Source organism: Macaca thibetana, chromosome 15, assembly GCF_024542745.1.
Source record: "Macaca thibetana thibetana isolate TM-01 chromosome 15, ASM2454274v1, whole genome shotgun sequence".
In the NCBI taxonomy this organism is placed as follows: domain Eukaryota; kingdom Metazoa; phylum Chordata; class Mammalia; order Primates; family Cercopithecidae; genus Macaca; species Macaca thibetana.
In genome coordinates this window covers 101398382-101417062 of record NC_065592.1, presented here as the reverse complement: position 1 = coordinate 101417062, position 18681 = coordinate 101398382, and the positions used below count along the sequence as shown (strand labels likewise).

Here is an 18681-nt window from a genome sequence, read left to right as displayed (position 1 = left end):
GACCACACAGCAGACATATCACACCCTGCATACCACACACCATCACCACACCCCCTCACACCACATGCCACATATATCACACACACACCACACACCAGCATCACACATACTACACCATACCCCCCCATACACACCACACACTCACAAACCACACACCACACACCAGCATCACACACACACCATACTCCCTCCATACACACCACACATACACAACCACACACCATACACCAGCATCACACACACTACACCGTACCCCCTCCATACACACCATACACAACCACACACTACACACCAGCATCACACACACTATACCGTACCCCCTCCATACACACCACACACAACCACACACCACACACCTACATACCACACACACCACACACCAACCATACACGCCACACACACCACACACCACACATACACAGATACACCACATACATACAGATACATCACAATATGCACCACACATGATACATGTACCATAACACACACACCACATAACAGACACGCACGCCACACCACAAACACAATCATGTCCACCACACAACAAACACGTACCATGTGCATGCACACAATAAATGCACAGCACAAAACATCACATACACCAAATCATACCACACACACATCAAACACCATACACACAGACCATGCACACTCATTGCACATGTGCACACCTACCAACACACACCACACACACACTGTACACTACACCTAAAACACAGCCACCCCCATACACACCATACCAAACACAGCCACTCACACATGCACCACACACAGCACAGCATATCACACACATCACGCAAACACCAATCCTACCACTGTTGACATGCACACACCACCACACATACTGCACACACCAAAGCACATACACGTCGGACACATGCATGTTACCCACACCACACCACACACACCATCATGTCCACACATACACAACCATACACACACACACACACACACACACACAGTTGACTTAGGATCATTTCAACTCACAGTGGGTTTACTGGGATGCAACCCCATGGAAAGTGGAGGAGCATGTGTATTGACAAGCAGAGGAAAGCGTTCCGGAGCTGGGGGAATAAAGTTAGCATGTGGCCAAGCTCTGCGCCTCTGAACTGATGAACCCAAGTTCCTCATGGATCACTGGGAATACAGATGGGTGAAAAAATAACCCCACCACCCGTGTGCCAGCACATAGCGCATCTGGCATACAAACAAGGATCGATAGAGATGAATGGTGGATGGGTTGTGAATACATGCAGATACAAATCATGCACTTGTACATTAGTGTGCACACACAGAAATAGATCGATATAATTTTTTAACCAAAGTGTAGTCTTTACCCTGTCAGGGCCCTGCCTTCACTGCTGCCAGGACTATCTTCCATGTCAAGTTTAGACCCGTGTCATTTTCAAAGCTAATAATGGTTCCCCCATACTTTGGGCAGCATTTGGATATTTGGATTTGGGATGGCCTTTTATGTTTTAACTACAGTGTTAGAAATCAGAGCCCTTGGAAGCACTGGGATCAGAGGGCAGCAGCAGCAGGTGCCCTTGGGCCTCTCTGAGAGGCCCAGGTATCCGGAGAGGGCCCCCGTTCCTAGCGGCCACAGTGGCCTGTTGGCACACAAGTGTGTGTTCCAGCTGCTCTGTGACATTTCACTTTGTTTCAGACTCTCCTGAAAGGCCATGGCCGTCTTGGGAATTAGTTGACCTTGTGTGTTGGGCCACCCTTGCTGGACAGGACAAGGCAGTGCTATCAACTCCCTGTGATCTGAGGTCCTTAGCATGTTAGATGAGGCAGCTTCACTAGAAGCTGTCCACGTCTTCTGTTATCTGTGATAATTCCACATGCCTTTACAGCACAGCTGTCTGGTTACCTGGGGTCTGGAAATGCCCTCAGTGCCTCAGTAGTGCCTTCCCACAGGCCCCCATGGAGCCAGGCAATGCCTGCAGGTGCCTCAGTGGTACTTGCTCAGATGCTTTTGCAGAGAAGTTCAGAATTCCTGCCCACATTGATAAGGTGACTTGGCCAGTAAGTGGCAGGCATAAACTGGTGCTTTCCAGAAGCACTGGGGCTGGTCCAGTGCCCTGAGTGATCAGAGCATACCTGAGTGAAACGTTAGGCTGCGTGAGCCTGGTGACTGTCAGGGAGATGAGGACTCAGAGAAGGGAGCTGTCAGAATTGCTACCTGTGTGGCAGGGGTCTCACTCTCTCCTCCCTCCTCTTGGGACCCCTGGCTACTCTCTGACTTCGACAGAGGACAGAAAGGATGACCAACAGGGCCTCGGGGCATACCCCAGCTGCACTGTCTTTGTCCCCAGAAGGGTCCCCAGAGTCTGGGAGGAAGGAGGGGCCAGGGCCAGGATTAGAAAAGACCCTGCCTCAAGGAGAGAGCACAGAGATGGGCCAGGGAAGCAGTGGGATCCTCAGGAAAAGAGGCTGGGAGCGGCAGTCAGGGTGAGGCCCGGGCAGCAGGAACGGGCAGGGACAAGCCAGGAGTCCCATCATGAAAGACATGATGGCCAGCGGCCAGCACCGTGTGGAGAGAATGGCCCCCCTGGGGATGTGCCCGGCTGCCCCATTAGCTGCAGGAAGGCCACCTGGATGTGAGTTTGGGAGATGGGCTGGCCCTGAGGCAGCCAGTCCTGAGGTCAGAGTGGGCCACAGCATGGGGATGGCGGGAGGACACAGAGGAGTGCTGCAGGGGATGGCAGTGGGGGCACTTGTCAGGATGGGCCTGAGCAACTCAGTCACTGGGTGGATGCCTCACCACCCCTCCAGACCTTCCTCAGGGCAAGGCCACTGCTCAGGGGGCACCTGGTTTGTCACAGAGTAGAATGAGCTCCACATTTTGTGATCACATCCATAAAGCTCTGAAGCCATGGTGGTCCTGGCACCAGCTGGCCCTGTTAGAGGCTTGGGGTGGGGGTGAGCAGGTGGGAGGTGCCCCAGCGACAGGCTGAGGTGAGTGCTGGAGCCCAGGTGGCCGGCAGCCTCCCCCGACTCCTGAGTAGCTGTAATAAACCCAGCCCTGGTGGATACACCTGGCCATTGCTTATACCAAGGTGATCAGTCATCTCACGACAGTCCCAGCTGCAGGAGGAAGATTGTTACCTACGGCATCTGCCACAGCAGTTAAAGTTTATTTGCCTCCAACTTAAGCTAATTCTCTAAAAGTACTGGGTTGCAGTGACAGGCAGGGCCGGGGGGAAGCATCCGTCCTCAGGACCTCTACCCTAGATCCTTCTAAGCCACGACAACTTCCCTTCTTTGAGAGTGCGACCAGCGTCACCTGGCTAGCCACTGGGAAGAGCCAAGGCACATCCAGGTTGGTGGCAGCCTCACAGCATCAGACTAGCCTCTTGTCCCCACCCCACAGAGGCCAGCCTGGCTGCTCTCTTGAGGTAACAGGGTTGGATGGTTAGGGGGCTTGGAGCACTGGCCCAAACAAGAAACCAGTGGTGTTTTCAGGGGGCCCTGCTGGGAGATGGAAGACAGCTCCCCATTGGGGGCCCAGGATTCCAGGAGCTCCCCAGCAGGCCTCCATGGGACAGACTTGGGTTTGCAGCTGCTGCCCCGTCCTGCTGAGGGTGCGGTGCTGATGGGGTGGCCCTGCACACTGATGGTAACTCTCACTTTCCCTCTCTCTCATGCATTCAGAAAGAGTTGGATAGTTTAAAAAGGAATACACTGAACGTAAGTACGTCTTTAACATCTTTAATGTCTTATGATGATCAAGCACATACTGAAATAGCATTTACTGACGCCTCATGTTAGCGGTGGTAAGCACAGGTGTCTGTTTCTACTCACACCCCAGAGGGCGGAGCTTTGAGGGTTTTGCTGTCAGTGGTCCCATGATGGGGTGTTGGGTGATGAATCCAATTCAGCTCAGGCCACCCAGATGCTTAGTCTCAAGGGCTTGGTCAGGAGAACCTTCCAGAGGCTCCTGTGACTCAGTGACTCCAGTCCCCTGGGTGGTTCCTGGTGCAGGTCACATGAGGGAGGAGACTGGGCTTTTATGGAACTCACTTCCCTCTCTGTTCAAAGAAAAGTGTTGTTACTTGATCTTAACAGCTCAAAAAAATCTGTTTCTTAAAATGAGATTTTGCCTGGATGCCCATCAGGTGGGGAAGGGAATATCTATCTAGTTGATGGGCACCTAGATGTATATAGAGACATGTAATATGTACTTATATTTGTAGATAGATATATGGGGTTATCTGTGGTTAGAGTCCAAAACATTTTGAGTGGGGAAAAAACAAATTATAGAGTGTTAAGATTTTTTTTTTTTTGTCTTAATTATGCACAAAAACCAAACCTGTTCACAAGGGCTTGTCTACCAGGCCAGGGCCAGATGGGCCGCCAGGCAAAACAGTTGTGGAGCACCTTCCAAATTTCCTTGAGTTTATGGAATGTTTCCTTCAAAATAACACTTTTATAAAAAATTATTATTATAAAAGCAATGCTTGTTTGTTGTAAGGTTGGAAACTCCAGGGAAGTATAAAGAAAAAATTTAAACAATCCCAAATTTAACTATCCAGAGGCAGTTACCACCAGCATCCCAGCCATTTTTAGGTCAAGACTGTATCTGCGTTCACACATGTATACACGGGTGTGTACATATATACACATATCTATTCTTTAACGTAACAGTATTTTTCTGTGTTGCTGAATATTCTTCGATGGCACTTGGAATGAGTGACTTGCGGCCCCCTTCTTGGACATTTCCCAACTCCTCACTGATAGAAACAGGGCTTCACTGGGCCCATCATTGCCTTGGGACTCATTCCTAGGATTGTCCAGCTAAAGAGTCTGAGCTTGGTCAAGTCCTTGGGAGGAGCATTCTCTGATGATCCTGGACAGTGGGGAATTGTTGACCAAGAGACTGGACAAAGGTGAGCAGATGCCAGTCAGTAAAGCAGGGAAAATGCATTACTAAAGTCACCTTCATTAAACTGGCTATCTCTTCTTTTCAAAAATCCAGCATGTGCCACAGAAATGAAAAGCTCTCTGGCCATCACTGTCCTGCCCAGGGAGGGAAGCGTGGGTCCTCCCACACCATTTAATACCTGTGTCTGGACGTACCCCTCCCCCACACCTGAGAACAAGGCCAGCTTTTCTGTGTGTGCAGGTACTTTGGACTCTCTTGGCTCTGGAATTTGTTTTTCCTGCTCAGTGTTCTGAACTCCTTCCTTTTCACTGCTGAACATTCTCCACGAAGCCACACTTCATTTTGTCATTCCAAGGTTGATGGGCATCTAGGCCAAATCTAACTTCTAAAGACCGATTCTTATGAGGTGTCATGGTCAAGCAGAGGCCATGCCCGGCGCTGGTCTAGGTGGCCCGTGGCCCACTTGGGGGCCTTGGTGGCCCTTGAGGAAGGGCAGGTGCTGATCAGGGAGCCAGGTCGCTAGGCAAGAGGTGGGAGGGTGTCACCCCGGTCCATGCTGCTGGGGTGCCTGGCCTGATGCAGGCTGCACCTGTGGGAGACGGAAGCAGCAGCGTAGGCTGGCCGGCCTCCCCTGCCCCACTGTAAGCAGGAGCTTCGGAGACAGAAGAGCACCTGCACCCCCTCACCTGCCCTCCAGGGCCTGGCCTGGCCCTCCCCACCATCCCAGCTCAGCTCCAGGGTCTGCACCTCTGGGGCTGGAGCTTAGTGGGAGCACGGCCCCCCCCCCCCAACCCTTTCTGCATTTGAATGGAAGCCAGTGTGTGAAGCAGATCAAAGTGAATGTGCTTGTTTTTCCTTCAGTAAGGGACAGGGAGTTGAGCCTGTCCCAACATGGCCAGCAGCCCCTGGAGGGCCAACAGACTTCACAAGCAAGGAAGGCCGGGAGGTGACCTGATGACCAGACCTTGCTTGTGGGCACCCCCCCGCCCCACCCCCAACACTCTGGTTTTCACAACCCCACCCCAACCACCTGGAACAAATACGGAGTCTAGGGTTAGCCCTCAGGGTCGGCCACGTAGCCTTCTTGCCCTGGGACGAGGCTGGCCTCCCCAGGCAAGGCAGCCTGGGCCACAGGGGAACGTCCCTGCCTCACCCACCCTCCTTGTCTCCCACAGACAAGCTGAGGCTGGCCAGGCTCCACTCTGGCAGGGCGCAATAGACTGAGAATGTGTGAAGTAATTGGCCTCTCTACTTTTTTCAATAAGTAATTAAGCTCAAAAGCCCAAAGAAAAGTAACAGAGGTTTGGGGTAGAAGTGGCCAGTGTCAGGCCCAGGGTCCATGCTCAAGGCTGAAGCCCACCCTGGATGTGCTGCACTTGGCGGTCCTAGTGTAATTCTGCAGGGCCCGGCCCCGCCCCCGCCGGGGTCTGAGCCCTCCAGCCTGTGACATGTGCTCCCCTCCAAGCCTGCCACAGGTTCCAGTGTTTCAATTGGAAAGACAGGCCCTCGTGGTCCCCACTCTGGCCCAGCCCCCTCCACACACAGCTGGCCAAGCTCTGGGCCTCTCTGTGCTGTGGCCCTGGTGATGGCAGAGCCTTTGGAATGTCTCTGTCCATGTGGTCACAGGACATGTGTGTGGCAGCAAGGCCAGGGTGAGGTGGGATGCTGTTCCAAAGCCCAGAAGCATTCTGCAGGAAACCAGCACAGCGCTGTGAGGAAGGGGGTCCTAGGGGACACAGGCCACATAGGTGTATTTTGAAAAATGGTAATTAAGGTCAAAGAGCAGAAAGTCCACAGGACAGGGGCCAAGGCCAAGGCTCCCGCTGGCCATGGGGAAGCCACCTCCAGGGGAGTCCCAGGGACTGAATTGGAAGTTGTCCCAAGTCACTTCAGGTCCAGCTGGGACAACAGAAGTAACCCCCCTACCCCCTCGTGGGGTAGCTTCTTTGGGTTCTAAATGTGGACTCAGAGGTAGAAACAGTCTGTGCCCCCAGGTCCTGCAGACATTCGCATTGTCTGGGAGAAGAATGGGCGAGCTCTGGAGACCTGTGTCCCTGTGCAGACCCATGCACTGCCCGATGGCAGCGCCCATGCGCTCAGCTGGCTACAGGACGCCATCAGGGAAAGCACCGAGTATCGCTGCTCTGTCATCTCCTCAGCAGGGAACAAGACTTCGAAGGTGCAGGTTGCTGTGATGAGACCTGGTAAGTGATTCCCATGCCCACTGGAACCCTTTTAGGAGGTGATTTTTCACTATTTACAATGGCAGTCGAAAAAAACATGCTGGAAAGCATGCTTGCACGGTGGCATTTTGGGTTTGGGATTTATTGGCTTTCCACTGAGAAAGAAAGGTGGCCAGTGGGCATCAAGGGTGCCATAAAGGCCCACAGAGCTATGGCCTGGGAACCCTGCTTGTCTTCCAGAAGTGGCCCACCAGGAGAAGTGGAGCAGAGAGCTTTCCGCCTGGAGGGCTGTGGCTGGGGAGCACGACCGGATGATGCAGAGCTGGAGGAAGGCGTGGGTACGTGGCCGCAGCCGGGCAAAGAAAGGAGGGCTGGAGCCAGGGACAGGGCACCTGCCACATCCAGTGGATCTTTCAAGGGACCCATTCAGCATGGACCCCACTTGCTCCCTCTTAGCCCCAGAGCAGTTTCCTTTACCTGCAACCCTGCGAGGGGAATCCCATGGCTTGTTGCTGAGGCTGCAGATCAAGGGGCATCTGGACCCAGCCCTTAAAGGAGACTGAAGAAGGGAGGCAAGATTGGGAGGGGCTCACCGGTGGGAGCTGTCTGTCAGATGGGCCCCCACGGCCACCCCACCCCCTGTACAGAGCACTCAGCCAGTCTACTTTGAGGAGAGCAGGAAACCTGGACAGGTGGGGAACCCTCCAGGTAGCTCCTGGCTGGATGCCTCACCTGCAGCACCTGCCGGAGGGGTCAGGGGGAGTGGCTTACTGAACTAAACCCTGGCAGGGACTGGGCTATGGCACGGAAGTTGCAGGCAGCAGGGCAGAGGCTCCCTAGAGGCTCCCTGTCTCCCCACGGAGACAGAGTTGTCCAGCCCTGGCTCCCAAATAGCTGATACAGAAGGCAAAGGCAGGGATTCATCACTGTGTGTGCTACCAACCAGGGTGGGGTCTGCAGCACTCAAATGAGTGTGTTAAAGTGTGTGGGTTACGTGGCTGCCAGCAGACCCCCGAACTGTTGCCACCAAAGCTTGGGCATTTATAGCTGATCCTCTGTACTTCAGCACACACAGCCTCCCTCTCTCCAGCCCTCCTCCCTCTCAGCACAACCTGGGAGTCGAGTGAATGCGCTGCTGCTCTGTCTTCCCGTCACGTATGGGAGAACCACTCGTGGCATTTGGATCTTTAGACCCCAAGGAGGGGAACCACAACAGGGGGCTGAGGCCTTGAGTGCTCTGTCTGGGATGGGCTATGAGACAGACTGGGCTGCAGAGCAGGAAAGGCCCATCCGTTCCGCCAAGGATTCAAAGACCACATTGTTCTTTCAGGAAAGCTGTAGCAAGGACACCTTGTAGCCACCAGGAAGGAGTCCCTGACACTGACCTCAACCCCAACCAGACCCTGCTGCCACTGACCACGGCCACCCCCGGAGAAGGCCTGGTCCCCCGCAACTGTGAGCTGTCTTGCCCAAACCCGCTCTGAACACAGCCACTGGCTACCACCTGATGCGTACCTCCCAGAGACAGGGCAGTAGAGAAGCCCTGAACCCAAGTGGGCCTGTGACAGGAACTAAGACTTAAAAAATTAGGTGCTTACCTGGGACAGGAAGTTCTGTCTGGCACAAGCAGGTAACCAGGATGGCTAACAGGCTTCGACAGCTGCTCGTGAACTAAAACAGCAGTATGTGTGCAGGCTCCTCCTCTAGGGTCAGGCAGCAGGCTCTGAAGGCTGATCCTACACTGTCCCAGTGACTCCCCTTTACAGAGTGCCCCTACCCCCTAACAGCCAACAGGGTTAGCATGGCCAGCACAGATCGCTGCTTTTATTGATGCAAATCAAGCCTGCCGCTTCTCCTACCTGCAGACTTAGCCAAGGAACTCTAAGATGCATGACTGGGACAAGAAAAGGTGAGACTCCACATGAAAATGCCTTGCCTTAAACCCTGAATGACTGTGAGATGCGATCTGGGAGTGCATCTGTCAAGTCTTTTGTGTTTTCTTCACTAACCTCAGAATACTGGGCTCTGTTTTATCAAGCGCTGCAGTTTATGCCTCTGTCCCCTGTCAATGCTCAGCTTCTGCAACAGGACACCGAGCTTGTCGCAGAAAGCCAAACAGGTCAATTATGCAAATCTCCTGGTGCCATATTAAATTTCTTGACAATGGAATGAGTGTCATGAGTGTTTTGTTCTACCTGCTTTCAAGTCTCTAATTATTAAAGCTGTATCTCTGAAGACTGTCACTGTGTGTGTGAACTTGTCCTAAACCTGCTCAGCCTTTAATCTTATACACACGTCTCTTCTTGTCTGTGGAATGACAGTTTTCATGTCTATCATAAAACCAAAGCCTCTGTTAAAAGCAAGCCGCACCCCTCTGGTGATCCTAGCAAATGCTGAGTGTCTTCCCAGCAGTATGACAATGACCTGTTTTGCATCCCCTCTTTCTGGGGCTGGATGAGTTCTGTAACAGCCTTTGTGTGGGATCAGCATACATTGCCTGCTGATTCCTTCAGGATCCATCACGACAGAGGTGTCCTGAAGACGCCGGAGACACCCTGGTTGTCTCCACACGTCCCCCCTCCGCACCGCGAGTCAAGAGGCCTAGCCGCCTGTGAGGCGTGTGCTTGCCCATCCAGCCAAGGATGCCAGTCTTGCTCCCAGAACTATCACACTCATAACCTGAAGTTTTCCTGTAAAATATCCATCAGCTCACTGTGGTTCTTGCTTTGGGTGTGGCTTCAACCACTACAAACTGCTGAGTGAAATGCTATGGGCTTTGGACTTACATTCTTGGTGCTGTTCTCTGTATCTTCTCCTAAAGTCTGGATTTCGAGCACTTTCACTCTTAACAAAATTATTACATACTTAAAGTTTTCATAATGTGGAGTGTTCTATTGGGAAATGTAGTTATGAGGATGAATTTTTGAGTCTTTGCTCTGCTGGAAAAGTAAAAATAGAGTTGTACATTGTTCAGTTAAATGACTGTACTTGGCGCCCCTGGCCCAGAGCTGTGTGCTTCATGCGGCACCATCTGCACGTTGAGGGAGCTGAAGTCACCTGCAGCAGTGGCTTCAGCTGGAGTCCTTCACTGCCAAGAAAATGACAGCATCACCGGGCAACCACGTGGTGAGAGTTTGGTCAGTCCCAGAAGGAAAGCTCTCAGCAGCTGCATGAAATGTTGAAATGCCTACCTACTCTGTTTAAGCTGCTTTTATCTTAAGATTAGCAAAACAAACATCACAGACCTAGAGAGCTCTAAAAAGGGGCTCTGAGCAGAGGAATTCATCTCTGTAGAGATCTTTAACTTTTTGATTTATCAAATTTTAAAATTCTAGCTGTTGAGTGCAGCTGATAGCTATTTTGTCTTTTTCCCCACAAATTAATTTTGGAACTTTCATTCTCAAATAATCTCCTATTTTCAAACTTACCACAACTGACTTGCTACCTACTGATGAGGGGAGGAGGAAGCAGGAAAGCCCTCTCCTTTCCTGCCGGCCCCGCTGACTGCCCTGAAAGATAAATGGGTGGAGATGACTCGCTGCTTTCGGACTACTGATGGCCTGACTGACCACATCTACTTCCCATGTCTAAACAGCTCAGAACGTGTGAAGAACAGCAAGGCTCACACTGGTCACTGTGAGCTCCACAGATGACAGGGCGGACGGTGCCTTCATACACCAACCTCTGGTCACATTTCCAGCTCTGCCCGTAGCATGTCATTTCTGACTCATTCCAATTTTATTTGCTCATCACTGGCCACTTCTCAGAGGTACAATATTGGCATGACTGAATTCAATTAAGAGCACTTTCAAAGCCAAAACAATACCCTGCTTACCTGACAAGCAAAAAGCAGTGAAGATTCTTTCCTGCCATTGGCTGTGGTGAGAAGAATGCAAGCGCAGGTTGGGACTGAGCCAGGATCTGGCCCCGGCAGGTCTGTGCAGTGTTGGAGGCTTTTGACAATCATTACTTCCAGACCTAGGAGTGCTGGGGATAGCAGAATCCCCATTACACAGCCCCCTTTTATTTCAGGGCCTAGACTGTCCAAAGGGGATAAATTAAGACATACGAATGATCAAGTAAGACAGAGACCACTGATAAGCCTAAAATCACCAGAGTCTGAAACAAAATTTAATAATTACTCTTTATTTAAAATAAATAAGCCCTCTTACTTACAGGGAAAATATGAAAGTAAACTCTGTCCTCCTGGCCTAAGACAGAAACCACATTCAGAATATGTTCATTTAAAAAGGAAAGATTTGTTGATTATCAAACAAATCTAGGTACTTCAATACACATTGTTTCTTTGAAAAATAAAGACTGAAAGGAATAATTCATTTCAAAAAGTCACAGGTTAGAAAACCGATTTCCCTTCTGAGGCTCATTTTAGCAAATCCTCCAAGTGTTACCAAATCTTTTAAAAAAGCTACATCCCCTGAGAAAGGGCCCTTGCCCGGTAGCCCTCTTGCTCTGACACCAGCAGCCCTGCATCCTTCTGCCAAGTGGCTCCCTGCAGGACGGTGCTGTTGCCAGGCGGGAATGGCCCTCCATGGCCACCTCCAGCAAGCAGGAGCTCACCACCTGCTATCTGCAAACTCACTCACTTGGCTCAGCTATTCTGCAATGGAGAGGAAGTTTCCTTAGCAGCCGAAGTATTCTAAGTATCACATTTTCCAGTACTTTCCAGATCCACAGTGTGCTCGGAAAGCCAGAGCTGTGTCACCAGGCTTTTAGAAGAGATTAACACCTGCACATCACATCTGAGTGACCTTTAACAGGCTCCGCAGCACTGAATGCCTGCAGACACTGCTTCATGTGCCCTTTAATGCTGATCAATTTCCAGATTCAACAGTTACACAAATTACATTGTCATGAAAAACTGAGAAGAAGAAAAAGCCCCAAAGTCTTTTTCAGACCTCCCCTCCTTACCCAAAATACAGATACACAGGCAAGAACTCTCATAAATTCAAATTCATCATTTGAGAGGTTGAAGCCTCCAAGGATTCCTCTAGCTCCAGGGCACATGGACTGTATGCTTCCAGATGTTTTTTCCAGATTTCAACTAAAATGAGAAAACAGCACGAGTGAGGAAGAGGCATCAACCAGTAGGAAGACTCCTGTCAGAAAACCAGCAGCATGGACAAGGGAGCCTGTGGCCACTGCCCAGCAGCTCATGGTGCTCAGAGGTGTCCTGGCAGGCGTTCACTCACTGTTCTCAGCCTGCTGGGCCAGGCTGCCCCTTAGTGAACAGAAGCTAGGGGGCCATCTTCTACAGGGCAGCTGGGGCCTTGTTTGGGTGGGCTAGGAGAGGACTGAACCTTTACTTGGCCTTCCAAGCCTGTCTTGGGTATAGCTATCCTTAAGGCCACCCATTGTCAAGAGACATCTGACTTGAAGTCTGAGACAGTCACTGACAAGCAAAAGTCTGATAATACCTCTTAGGCAATGGACTGGCCTTATTACGGCCAGTCTCAGCTGGACTTACTGGGCCCTGCTACTCAACTGGTCTTGCAGCATTATCAAGCTGCTCTCCTGGGGACTCTAATTAAAGTCGATAAATAACTTAGAGGACACTCGACCTGACACGACTCTCCCTTAAGCACTCACTGTAGTGTAGCTCTTCTTTTTCTGTCAGGGCTGGGGGGCCATCTTCTGCAGGGCAGCTGGGGCCCTGTGTGGGCGGGCTGGGAGGTGCCTGAGGCCTGGGTTCTCCCGCCAGCTCCTGCTGCACATTCTCCAGCATGGTCTTGTACGCCTGTCGGGCCGCCATTGTCAGCTCAACCATCTTGTGGAACTGATCCTTGGGCACAAGTGAGAGCACACAGGTAACAGCCCAGCGACAGAGGACACGGGTCCCTCCAACTCAGCAATGGCACCCTCCATAGAGAAGCAGGGCTGACACAGGGTCATGTGGACCTTATGCTTATGGATGGCTACCAGGGATGCTGCCCCAGAGGGAAGAGTGGGCTAGGCCGATTTCTTGGGCCTGCCTGAGGTGCCACTATGTCAGCACAAGCCCAGAACAGAGCTCAATTCAGAACCAGACACCCCATGCTGTCAAGGAGACAAAGGCTACCTTTTTACAAGAAGGTTCTGCCTAAGTGGTGGCTTCTCCTCAATGACAGCCTACTGGAGGTTCTGGAGCTGCTCTGTGGGCAAGCCCACACTGACCACCTGCCCCCACTTCCTCCCACGGGCAGTGACTGAAGAGGCCTGTGCCCTGTGCGCTCACCTGGGCCCCATCGTAGCTGAAGATCCCTACCACGCTGACAGGAACTGCCTTATTCAAACTGCGCCCCAGAGCTTTGCGGTTGAGAGCAAACACAAAGGGAATGTTCTGCTCACAGGCATAATCAATAATTGTGTGCAAAGTGTCATCCAGCCCACCTGGTCAAAGGACAATAAAAAATGACAGGAAGACACGTCACATGGAGTGTGGTATTAATACTGGTTGCCAAGAGCTTTTTCTTAGCAACACACCCATCTATGATTTTATACCCAAGGCAGAGGTCCTTGAAAATATGAAGAGAAAGCAAGTTGCAGAATCAACTCTCCAAAAATATGGGGAAAAAATGGGAAAGAAAATACACAGCTGGTATTGTCTTAACAGGAAAAGTTAACTATTAGTATTACTGAAACTTACCACATGCCAGACCACTCGTCAACTGCTTCACACCTATTAGCTCCTGTGTCCTCCCCCAAATCCCAAAAGGCAGACAGATGCTGTGTCCTCACCGACAGATGGAGAACCAGAGGCACAGAAAGGTTAAGTTCCTTATCCCACATTGTACCCCTGGTCAAGGCACAGGTCTGGCTCCCGAGGGCTCACCACCCTCTACTCCCTGACCCTGCTTCTGGGCCAGGGAACAGCCAAGGCTGGTGCATCAGAGAGAGGAAGGAGGTGAAATGAGTACCATGTGCAGGTGATGCACCTGGAAAACCCAACAGCACCTGAGAAGTACTCCTAACAGCAGAGAAGTACAGAAGCGGGTGTGGCACAAGTCTCTATACACACTCACTCAGCAGCCAGCTGGCATATATCAAAGAGATGACTCCATTTACAACAGCAGCACAAGATTATAGTCAGTAGGAATGAATTTTTCAAGAAACATGAGAAGATTTACAGGCAACTTCAACACGCTATTAACACAATACTGGCCTGGGCAACATAGTAAGATCCCATCTCTAAAAAAAAAAAAAAAAAGTGCCCAATGTGGTGGTATGTGCCTATAGTCCACCTACTCAGGAAGCTGAGGCAAGCTCAGTAACTTGAGCCCAGGAGTCAAGGCTGTAATGAGCCATGATCGTGCCACTGCACTCCAGCCTGGGCAACAGAGTGAGACCCTGTCTCTTAAACCACCCCCGCAAGAGAAAATCTCAACAAATGAAAAGGCACCTATGATCCTGGATAGAATGATCCAAAATGATGAAATGTCAACTCCACATTAATCTAATACTTTAAGACAGTGGTCCCCAACCTTTTTGGCACCAGGGACTGGTTTCGTGGAAGACAATTTTTCCATGGACAGGGGAAGATGGTTTTGGGATGAAACTGTTCCACCTCAGATCATCAGGCATTAGACTCTCATAAGGAGCACGCAACCTAGATCCCTCACATGCGCAGTTTACAACAGAGTTTGTGCTTCTATGAGAATCCAATGCTGCTGCTGCTCTGACAGAAGGCAGAGCTCAGGCAGTAATGCTCACCTCCTGCTGTGCTGCCCACTTCCTAACAGGCCCCAGACAATACTGGTCCACAGCCCAGGTGTTGGGGACCCCTGCTTTAAAACACTGTAAGTTACTATAGACAGGATTTCTTTTTTTTTTTTTTTTTTTTGAGACGGAGTCTCGCTCTGTTGCCCAGGCTGGAGTGCAGTGGCCGGATCTCAGCTCACTGCAAGCTCCGCCTCCCGGGTTCACGCCATTCTCCTGCCTCAGCCTCCCGCGTAGCTGGGACTACAGGCGCCCGCTGCCTCGCCTGGCTAGTTTTTTGTATTTTTTTAGTAGAGACGGGGTTTCACTGTGTTAGCCAGGATGGTCTCGATCTCCTGACCTCGTGATCCGCCCATCTCGGCCTCCCAAAGCACTGGGATTACAGGCTTGAGCCACTGCGCCCGGCCTATAGACAGGATTTCATTGAGAAATAAAAAATACGGAAAAAATATAAAAAGATGTCAGGCTAACATGGTCAGGTATTAAAGTTTACTATAAAGGTACCATAGTATAAACAAGGTGATGCAGATGAACAGAATGGACGCCAGAAACAACCGGAGTTTAATGGGAACAGCATTTCGGGTAAGTCAGGGAGAAGATGCTAGAGGACTGGGTGGGCCCATCCTGTTCATCTCAGACCACAATAAATCCTACCTAAACATATACAAATGAAGGAACCAGGAGACATACAGATTTTTAAAAGCAAACCTTTTAAACACTGGAGTGGGAAGGCTGAGAAATAACACAATACCTAGATGCAATTAAAAAGTTCAATACCAAAATATATAACACCTAAAGTCTCTGCATGGCCACTTTTGTGTGTGTGTGTGTGGCAAAACTGACAAACCAGAAAAAACACTTGCAACTCTTACCCGAAGGGCTAACTTTAAAAAAGGTATGAATCAATCTAAAAGAGGTCAACATCCCAAAAGCAAATGGGCAACAAATAAGAACAATTCACAGAAAATGTCAAGCTCCTGATGCTGACCCTCCCTCATAAGAAAACTGCTAATAAAAACTCCTGGAGAGGATGCCCATACCGCCCTGGGAGAGAATACAGTGGTCTCTGGAGGAAGACACAGCATATGCCTTCGAGTTACCAATGCACACAGCATTGTAGGCCAGGCACCTGGCCTACAGGATACTCACCCAGTCCTTACAGAGCAACTGTAAGAAACAACAACTGTTTACAATTAGCATAGTATCACCTGGAACCTAATTACATATCGATCCTCTCATTTCAACATAGAAACTTCTCCAATGCATGTCCTACCATACTGTGGAAACTGGGAACTCATTCTGCATCTAGTTGGATGGGAGATTAATTTCTAAGCCCACATCCCTTATTCTGCCCACCCCCTGCCCCTGATCTACCCAAAGCATTTGCAAAGTGATGAGGAGGCAGCTGCCTGGGACAGAAATTTTGAAGAAACAGACCAGTTCTGGATGGGCTGGGAAAAGGGGAGATGGGGCAGAGGTGGGGTGGAGTGTTTTGTGTTCCTGAGATATACTTACAGTGAAATCTATATTCAGTTTGTCAGGGAAGACATATGAAGTCCCCCTAACATGAGACGCATGTCTCCACTGGAGGGTCTCTGCCTGGTGTCTGCCCCAGCTCCTGGGAGTGGATCTGAAAATTTATTTGAGCAGTGTGCAGAGACACCCTAACAGAGCACGCCTGGCTACTATCCTCTCAAGACTGCCTGCCAGGTTGGCCCTTGGCTGTGGTCTGTGAACTTGGATTTTGGGAGGGTTCCCACCACCCTAACTGGTAAGAGTAACTCACTGCGTCTCCATGGTGTGCAAACACTGTGGTTCTGCTTTCCTTCTGGAGTCCGGAACTTTGTATGTGCTACGCAGAGGATGCCTGTGTGACTGGTCCCCAACAGAACCCTAGGCACTGAGTCTCTAATGTACATCCCTGGTAGACAACACTTCCCACGGGCTCTTAACTCGTTTCTGGGATAGTAACAGTCTCCTATGTGATGTCACTGAAAGTGACTTTTGGAAGCTGGAGCCTGGTTTCACCCACACTTAACCCCATGTGCCTCTTTGCTGCTTTTGCTTTGTGCCTTTTCACTGTAGTAAGTCACAGCTGAAAGTACCACTCTATGTTGAGTCGTGTGAGTCCTCCTGGCACATCACTGAGCCTGGTGGTAGCCTTGGGAACACCCAATGCAAGCAGCAAAGTCCAGACTGTTTTGCTCAAACAACCTCCAACCTGTTATTAGTGAGCTGAAAGCACGCGTGGCAAGGGCCAACTACTGAAGTTCCACAAGAAAGCCTATGTCAAGCAAGATGCTTGGCTCAGATAATTTCCATTTCAAAGTTTAAGTTCAGAATTATTAGGCAAAATGCCACTCAGAGCAAATACAGTACTTCAACGTAATTCAAGGCTATAACATCAATTTTTATCTTTAAGATGATTACAAGCCATTGGCTATCTTATCTGGCAAATATTTATAAAATATACAATCAAGTCCCTTATGCCTCAAAGCAAACACGTGTTGGAACCACAAAACGAATGCATTTTAAGTACACAACAAATCCTTATGATGCTGACCAAGTAAAAACCTAGCCCCATGATCTGGCAAAGGCAGAGAAGGGGAATGACGTCTTCCAAGAAAGTGGGGTGACTGTAGGCTGAGTACATACATTTCCACCTTTTTGTTTTTTAAAGACACAAATCCACGGGAGAACGTGAGAGACAACAGCAAAAAGTTTCAGAAGCTGAAATGCAAATGGGCAACTAGGCTAGCCAACCTAAGCCAACAGTGAGAAAAGCCTAGAACAGCCTGGACCCCAGAATCCCCCAAAGGTTGGGAACAGGCAGCACAGGGTGAGGCACAGGTGAAGAGGGCTGGTTGAACACTCGCAAAGAGGCAAGTCGGTGTCCAGTCCCTCAGCTGCAGCCCTCTGGTGAGGCACAGCACAGGTATGCAGGACATGACGAATCACACATCTAATGGTGGTGAGAGGATGAGTTCACAGGGTGAAGTTCACCTGTCCCTCCAGGTAGGCAGTGAGAAGTCTTCCTTGGGGATGTGACCAGCCCTAGGGGAGACAGAGACACCTGGGGGCACTTCCAACATGGGAGCAGCCCAACCACATCATCCTACAGCAGAAGTTCTCAGTGCACTCCTTGGAGAAACAGAAGCAGCACTTGGGAACTTGCAGGAAGTACAAATTCTTGGGCCCACTGGACCTCTTGAAGCAGAAACTCTGGAATCTGTGTTTTCCCCAGCTCTCTGGGTGATTCTGATGCTGGCTACAGTTTTGAGAATCATCACCCTCAATACTGCTCACAGCCTTGAACACCAGCCACACACCCGGATTTCTAGTCGGCTATTTAGTGGCTCTTAACTAGGCGCAGAAAACCAGGACACAGAGGACATCTGGAAAACCTCCACCATGAGAGGTCAAAACAAACAGACTGAATTACTTGGAGGAAACAGAGGCACTGGAGGGAGAGGAACTCGACATCATTAAAATTCCCAGAGAGGCGACCATGAGGCAGCAGCAATGTGATTAAAAAAAGGAATCTTCAGAGGACAAAAACAGCTCCCAAAAAATAAAAATAATATCAGACTAAAAAATTATACAGAAAGTTTACAAGATATGGTTGAGAAATCCTAACAGAAAATGAAACCAAAAGAAAGAGATGAAAAGAAGCAGGAAACAAATAATGTGAGGACACCAGTCCAGGAGTCCCAACCCTGACATAGTTCCAAGAAGAGCTGGCAGGGACTGGAAGAGAGGATTCAAAGCAAAAATTCAACATGTCCCAGAGCCAAAGACACTGGATGCAAGCTGTCTCACATCCTATAACCCCAGGAACAAGGCACTTCCAGTGAACCTCCAGAGAGCGGGGGGTGCAAAATGATCACAAAGGATCAA

The 18681-nt window shown here is 50.2% G+C and overlaps 2 protein-coding genes across 11 annotated transcripts in view; one reads left to right on the top strand and one right to left on the bottom strand.

Moving 5' to 3' along the window:
• SEMA4D (semaphorin 4D) overlaps nt 1-9240 on the top strand; it is a 134135-nt gene extending 124895 nt beyond the window's left edge. For 2 of the 3 annotated variants that reach the window (XM_050761259.1, XM_050761258.1), the window contains 3 exons: nt 6883-7092; nt 7312-7409; nt 8402-9240. In XM_050761259.1, coding sequence (XP_050617216.1) covers nt 6883-7092; nt 7312-7409; nt 8402-8428 — 335 coding nt within the window. In that variant the 3' untranslated portion in view covers nt 8429-9240. Of the gene's footprint in view, nt 1-6882; nt 7093-7311 lie in introns of all 3 variants that reach the window. The other variant, XM_050761257.1, reaches the window with a different exon arrangement.
• A 618-nt stretch (nt 9241-9858) lies between these two features.
• SECISBP2 (SECIS binding protein 2) overlaps nt 9859-18681 on the bottom strand; it is a 43272-nt gene continuing 34449 nt past the window's right edge. For 6 of the 8 annotated variants that reach the window (XM_050761262.1, XM_050761263.1, XM_050761265.1 and 3 more), the window contains 3 exons: nt 13304-13458; nt 12679-12871; nt 11202-12133 (listed from right to left, as the gene is read on the bottom strand). In XM_050761262.1, the coding sequence (XP_050617219.1) occupies nt 12030-12133; nt 12679-12871; nt 13304-13458 (452 nt within the window). In that variant the 3' untranslated portion in view covers nt 11202-12029. Of the gene's footprint in view, nt 11112-11201; nt 12134-12678; nt 12872-13303; nt 13459-18681 lie in introns of those variants that run through there. The other 2 variants (XM_050761261.1, XM_050761260.1) reach the window with 2 other exon arrangements.